This window comes from Macrobrachium nipponense, chromosome 13 (genome assembly GCF_015104395.2).
Source record: "Macrobrachium nipponense isolate FS-2020 chromosome 13, ASM1510439v2, whole genome shotgun sequence".
Lineage (NCBI taxonomy): Eukaryota > Metazoa > Arthropoda > Malacostraca > Decapoda > Palaemonidae > Macrobrachium > Macrobrachium nipponense.
In genome coordinates, this window is record NC_087206.1 from 90,734,625 (window position 1) to 90,742,207 (window position 7,583).

The following is a 7,583-nucleotide window of genomic DNA, read 5'->3' on the forward strand; positions in this document are numbered from 1 at the left end:
CCTGTGTTGCGATTGCAGATGAAAGAGCCGTTTGAAATGCTTGTGATTGATTGTGTTTCTTTGCCCAGGACTGCGAGAGGACACGTGGGGATGATTGTGATGGTGGATCACATGAGTAAATTTGCTTATGTGTTCCCATCAAAGATAAGAGGAGTGAAACTGTTGCACGAATGGTGGGTCAAGTGATGTTGCCAATGTGTGTGTGTAAGCCGGCAAAAATGTTGAGTGATAATGGACCTGAGTTTGTGGGATGGGAATTTGAAGAAATGTTGAAGGAATGGGGTATTGTGCATGTGTATTCTACTCCGTATATGCCCAGTGCGAATGGGTTGGCTGAAAGGACTGTTAGGACGATGACTGAGATTTTGCGAATGATGAGTAAGAGCGACAAGGATTGGGATATGTATGTAGGACGTGCAGTTTGGGTATATAATGCCACACTGCAGAAGAGTATAGGTATGTCTCCTTGTAAATATGTGTTGAATTTTGAAAGGATTGTCAGACCGCGGTTGGGTCTGTCAGAAGGTGATCGGGATTTGTGGAAGAAAGCGAGTGAAAGGTTTGAGAGTTTTAAGATGGGGATAAGGTGTTGAAAGAGGTGGTTGAGATGGGAAGAATGAATGTGAATAAAGTAAGGGAGAAATTTGAAGGGCCTGAGATTTTGGAAGTGGGACCGAGTGGATTGAGTTATGTTTTGGGGAAATTGCGAGTAGGTGGGGGACTGGATGAGGTTAGGGCACACCATAACCAGCTCCATAAGTGGGAGGGAAGTACACACTATGTTCGGGAGAATGCGATGAGTGAATGGTTGAGGGTGAATAAGTATGAGCCGACTGTTGGTGAACAAATTGGTCTGGGAGATCGACAGTTGGTGTTGGTTGAGTATGGAAGAAAACAGAAGAGTGTGGAGAGAGGAAGTGGAAGGGAAAAGCGTGAACGGCATGGTAAAGGGGTTGGTGGTAGGGTGCAAACGGTTGATAAAGCGTGCGCTACGGATGACTTTGGGGGAATGAATGATACTTGTGGTGTATGTGGGTTTGAGTTGACAGGGACAAGTAAGACTTCAGTGAGAAGGAAACTGAATAGTGAGGAGGTGGTTGATAGGATGGATAAGTCTTTGCAGGAGTTTGACAGAAGTATGGATGAACTGAGTGGTTTGGTGGCCGAAATAGGGGAGATGTTGGAACAGAGTTGGAAGACATCGGTGAAGTAGTGAATGGATTTGGTAGGATGGTAGTGAGGGAGATAATGGAGTTTGAAAGAAAGTGGTTTGGAAGAAGTGAATGGCGATGTAACTGAAAGAGTGTATGATGGTCCTCAAACAAGATCCAGGGGACCTGCATCTGAGCATCCTTGGGTGTTGCGAAAGGCAATTTAGTGTGGATGTTGTGAGTGTAAGGAGAATGTTGTCAAATGTAATGGGGGAGGTAATATGGAGGAGTAATTTTAGTTTATATTTGACAACATCTACAAAGGTTGTGTGAGAGAGAGAGAGAGAGAGAGATTGGTGGAAGAATGAATGGGAGTGGTTAGATGGCGGTCGGAAGCATGTCTGTTGTGGCACTCTGTAGGTAGTCAATGGAAGTCTGTTACGAGAGTTGTAAACAGTGAGGTGTCTGGTCAAGTCAGTGTTGGTTTTGGCAGCAGTTTTCCTTTGGTGTTTCGTTGTTTGTGTGTTATTTGATAGATTTTGGGGTTGTGAAGTTGTTGTGCATGTGTCTGTCTGGTTGTGGTGAGGTTAAGAAGGTTGGTGGTGCATTTTCGGTGTCTGTTAGTGGTGGTTGGGGCAGGGTTGATTTTGGCGGGTTGTTGTACTGCTGTAAGTCGTGTGGTTGTCGTGTTTTTTCAGGCGGTTGGTGTTCATCTGCATTTAGTCGTTGGGTTATTTAGTTTTTGTGGGGTTGTGGGTCCCGGGTGGTTGATTTGTGTTTGGTTGTCGGCGGTGGTTGTGTGTTGGCTAGCCTATAGCCTATATCCAGTGGACGACAGCACAGCCTAGTCTTAGGTATCAGAAGCCAGCGGTGAGTACCTGTTTGTGTTTTTGTTCTGTATGTAGGTATTGGGGCAATTGTCCTGCTGTGTTTTCTAGTGTTAAGTGGAAAGTGTGATTGAGGGTGGGTTTGATAGCCAGACAGGTTAAGTTTATATGGGGAGGTTACTTGTTTTTGTGATCCCGCCACATGGTCATATTTCTGATGCGTGTAGGAACAAATTTATTTTCAGGAAAATGAAAATAATATTCTTTTACGTATAACTTATGAATAACTCCGTCAGTGCATAAATTTTAAGACATTGTGGAGATTCACCAGTTATTTTATACATTCCCAAATGCTTGAATCATATGAATACTATATTGCAATCATTAAGAAAACTTTCCCATAGTGCCATCAGTGCACCTCACGCGGTGCACTGTAGGCATTACTTGACGTTCTTTGCGGCGTCCCTTAAGCCCCCAGCTGCAGCCCCTTTCATTCTTTTAACTGAGCCTCCATTCATAGTCTCTTTTTTTTCAACTTCCTTTTCTTATCCCTCGCCCAACAATATTGTTTCATGGTGCAACTGCTTTGAGGCCCCCCCCCACCGGCCGTCCGTCATACACACCATTCAAACCTCCTTTCCTACTCTCAGTTTCCCTTTCAGCGCTGAATGACCTCATAGGTCCCAGCGCTATGCTTTCGACCTAAATCTTACAATCCAGTTCCAATAAGGAAAAACGTGTCTATCGGAATTCCTGGCGGCCAATGTATAAGAATCTCACAGAATATATTTATAAATGTAATTAAACATGGCAGTATACTTTAGATTTTTGAAAAACAAAATTGAACAACAAATGTATTTTAAACAATCTAACTTACTGCAGTTTCGGAGCATTACGCTCGCTCTCTGTTTATGCTCTGAAACTGCGGTTGGATATGTTAGCATATATTTGGTCTCCAATTTGCCTGTGTGAGTGTGTGTGTTTTTATTTCTTTTTTTTTTTTTCAGATGTAAAGTTCGATGATGATCTATTATCATTATATTTGGAATTCCTAATTCCACGTACTACAGAGAATACTCGAGAAGTAGGCATTTAAATTTAATTTCACAATTGATTGAAACACTTACGATTAAATATCACATAAAGAGACGTTTTCAATCCCAAAAATAAATAAATAAATTAATTAATTAATTCATAGATAAATAGATAAACTAAATACATAAAAGTATAAACAGTTACTGATAAATAGAGACAGAGGACATTTTCACCTAGGAAATTCTGAAAGCCTTGGTCACGAATTTTTTTTCCACAGAGAAAATTGCACTGCATAAATAAAAAAAAAAATTAATAGATAATATATAATATATAAAACATATAAATATATATATATATACTTAATATATATATATTATAATAGATAGCTATATATAAATAATATAAATATAATATATATATAGATATATATCTATATATATTATATATATATATATATAATATAGTAGATGACTGCAGCTTGATAACCGACCTGACAACTGTACAGCCTCTAACCCCGCTTGCTATACGTATGCGCCCATGTAACTTGCATAACAATTCAGACACTTTTTGAAAATAACGGCCATAGCGCGTTTGGAACGTCAAAGGTAATAAAACTGAAATCACAAGGAGACTTTTCTTGTCCTTAGGAAGCTTGATAATAGACTAGCTACACGCTGATGAAAAGAAGACGGTTAGAAGAATAGAGAAGACTCTATATTGATTGGACGCCGTTGAAATACCCATTATTTTCAATGCTATTGCCCTCGGAGAAGGTGTCCTCTCTGATTATTACGATTTCAAATGAACATCGTCGCTTTTTCCACTTGAATCTCAAATCATTGGTCCCTGTGTTTTGGTTCTATATGAATAGGGGTTTTTCCTTTGTCTAATAATAAATAATAATAATAATAATAATCATATCAAATAATAATACCATTTTCAAATGCGCTTTCCGCGGTATATATATATAATATATATATATATATATATATATATACTATATAATATATATACTTAGTTATAGTTATAATATATATATATACTATATATATATATATAATATAATAGATATTATATATAGATATATATATATAATATATATATATATATAGATATATATATATAATATAATATATATATATATTTTCACTTTACATACATACACACGCACACACACACACACACACATATATATATATATATATATATATATATATAATATATATATATATGTGTGTGTGTGTGTGTACATGCATGCCAGCATATAATTCAATAGAAATAAATTCAATCTATTTGTGGCAAATTTCTTCTTAAAGGTATTCGCGTAAACCGTAATGAATCTCTCTACAAATGTGTGTATATAGTATATACATAAATATATATGCAATGTATATTTGTATGTATTCTTATATATAAGAAAATTGCTCACATCCTAAACGTAAAAGTAATGCTGAAATAATACCGAATAAGGAAAAAAATAATAATTACTCTAAAAATAGAGATTTTAAAACGTCTTAAAAAATAATAATAATAATGAATTTAGCGGTCACACTAAAGTAACTTTTAAATAATTATTTCTGTCGCTAAGGAAAGTAAGGAAAAAATAATATATTGGAGTTGTGACACCTGTTAAATTTGATTTAAGCAATTACAGGAAATTTTGTGTTGGTAGTCAATCCAAGATGCATTTTTGAAATGCATGTTAATTACATTAAAGAATGATTGAGAAGACCTGTATGACTTAAACTTTGATTATTAATTATTGAAAATGTTCATTTTTAATTGTTTGTGGCTTACAGATTAATTAGTCATCATCAAAAAGGAAATTTTACGTTTACAGTTATTAGAAAAGATACATGAACTTCAGTGTGAATTACAGGTAAATTTATGCTCTTACATTTATTAAAAAATAAATGCGCTTCAGTGTGACTTACTGGTAAATTTGTGTATACGTTATTGGGTAAAATGAATGACTCACAGGTAAATATATATGTGTACAGTTATTAGACAAAATGAATGAACTTCAGTGTGACTTACTGGTAAATTTATGTGTTTGCAGTTATTTATTAGAATGAATAAATGAACCTCAGTATAACTTAAAGGTGAAATGATGTGAAACACTAAGAGTATTTTCAGCGTCAGAAGTCACCCCAAATACATCCACCAAGGTACACAAACAGAGAGCACGGAGAAACCGTACCCCGACAGGAGGAGGGTACGAAAGTGACAGAGCTTACGTAAAGCGTTCTGAAATCAAAAGAAGAGGAGGAGGAGGAGGAAGAAGAAGAAGAAGAAGTAGACGAAGACCGTGCAATAACACTTGCCCGGCCTGTAACTGACTGTAACTGAGCAGAGGTTACTTACTGTAGGCAGGGGTTTGGTTGGCCTGCAGTGCATGCATCCCACCTCCACCTGGTTGGGCAGGAGAGGAATGGCCCCGTCCAGCAGGTGGTGTTGATTGAGGAGGTTCAGAGACTGCTTGGGGTACATCTCGTAGAGATCGGGCAGATCGGGGAAGCTGTCCCTGAGGGCGGCGGACAAAGGCCGCCACACGGTCCGCCGGAAGGAGTACCTGAGCACCAGCGTGACGAAGGTGTTCACGAGGCGCTCCCACAAGGTCAGGTTGTCGTCGTATGGGACGACCACCGTCGGCAGGGCTGCCGGGGACACGATATTGCCCAGGTAGCTCAGTTGGAGGGGCTCGGCCCCCGCCGGTGACAGCGTGATGAAGGGCGCCTTCAGGTCGATGAGGAAGGGGAAGGCCATCTCGTTGGCGGCGCTGTTGACGATGATGGCGTCGAACTTGTGCCTGTGGCGCCACAGCTCCATGACCTTGGGGTCGGAGTACATCTCCCGGGCCACGATGGGGAACGCCTTCATCCACAGCCGGAAGACGGCGCCGTTCTCCCGCAGCTCGAAGGGGTCCATCTGGTCCAGGGCCGAGTGGGGCGACACCACATGAGTGATGTTCGGGTGTTGGGGAACGGGGTCGCCGCTGGACACGAAGGTGACCGAATGTCCCCTGGCGGCCAGGCCCTCCGTCAGCACGGAGAAGAGAGACCTCACTGACCACGAGCCGAAGGGTGTCAGCACCAGCACCTCTGCAGGAGAGGCCGGGGCAGGCCCTAAGCACAAAGTCAGCCCCAGGGCTGCTGCTATCACCACCTTGAGCAGCATATTGTTCTTCGGCGAGAGAGACAGAGAGAGAGAGAGAGAGAGAGAGAGAGAGAGAGAGAGACTCGTTCACTGAGCAGAGACAGACAGGAAGAGAGATTTGTAACCCGTTAACGAAAGGCTTTCGAGGTTTTTCAGGCAAAGTTTACTCACGCGCTTTCGAAAGTTCATTCGGACTGAGAACCATCAAGGACCATAAGAGAAACATTACACTTCTTCCACTCTGCTTCGCCGGAGGAGGAGTTCGCGCACTTTTTGACGTCTGTCTGTCTGGTCTGCCTTGTCAGAAGCACCAGGAAACTGGAAAAGAGCGCGAAGGTGACTGGCTGATTGGCTGGCTGAATGGCTCGCTGGCTTTCTGGACTGGCTTACTGACTAACTGGCTCGCTGGCTGACTGACTGGCTGGCTGAGTGGCCGAGAAGGAGTCACGCTGAAGGTTGCTTGAGTGAGTGCAGAGGAGGAGGTGAGGTCAGAGCGGCAGTTTGAAGCAGAGTGGCGCGGGAAGCGGAGTGAATTCAGACGCGAAGTGCGCTGCCTTAGTGAGAGATAAGACGAGAGAGAGAGAGAGAGGAAGAGAGAAAGAGCCACGGGTATAGCCAGGTGGAGATGCTGTGGTACTACTACTGCCCACAGCGACTACCCGCACTGAGGGCAGGCTAGGCTAGCCTGCCCGTGAGGAGGGGGAACGGGAAGGAGCTCCCAATACCCCTCCTTCCTCATCTTCCTGATTCCCCCTCCTCCCTCAAAGCCTCCTCCTCCTCCTCCTCCTCCCTCAGACGCTAAGCTCGTATCTGGCACTGATATCCTTGACACCCTCCCCCTCCTCCCTCCTAAGGGCGCCATCCATCCCATCCAATTATCATTTAGTCCCTAAGCTGCTTAGTGCTACTGGCACGCATCCACAGCGTTGCTTGGGGAACTATAGTAAGTAGGTCCTACAAGTCCTACAGGTTTTACAAATCGACTGTTCCTGCTACTGCTACTGCTGCTGGTGCTACTCCTGGTGGGGTTCTCAGCGTTCGTGTCCAGGGCGTGAACCTGCAAGCGAGGAGAAGCAAGGAATAAGAAGCGTTCGATGGGTTCATTCATTCCTGTGACGTTGGAACTTGCGAGAGCGAGGACGGTGGATAAACTCTACGGGATCTCTACGCCGCATTTAACATCCACCGTACGAACACTCGAGATGAAAAAAGGTCCTTTTTTATTTGTAAAATGGATTCTTTCTTCGCGGGGAATATTCTGCACCATTTATTTTCGGCTGAAATGTCAGAGAATTTACGTCTGACATGAAATATGGACAGCAAATTTTATGCATCCTCCTTAGTGAAGTGTAGAGCGAAGAGAGGATTGTTTTCGTACTAATTCAGAAGATCAAAACGACTTATTTTTATTTTT

General features: G+C 42.0%; 1 protein-coding gene across 1 annotated transcript in view; it reads right to left on the minus strand.

Moving 5' to 3' along the window:
- LOC135225195 (UDP-glucosyltransferase 2-like) overlaps window positions 1-7,015 on the minus strand; it is a 123,250-nt gene extending 116,235 nt beyond the window's left edge. Inside the window, exon 1 of the mRNA XM_064264496.1 lies at window positions 5,378-7,015. Coding sequence (XP_064120566.1) covers window positions 5,378-6,190 — 813 coding nt within the window. The 5' untranslated portion in view covers window positions 6,191-7,015. The remainder of the gene's footprint in view (window positions 1-5,377) is intronic.
- Window positions 7,016-7,583: the final 568 nt, after the last annotated feature.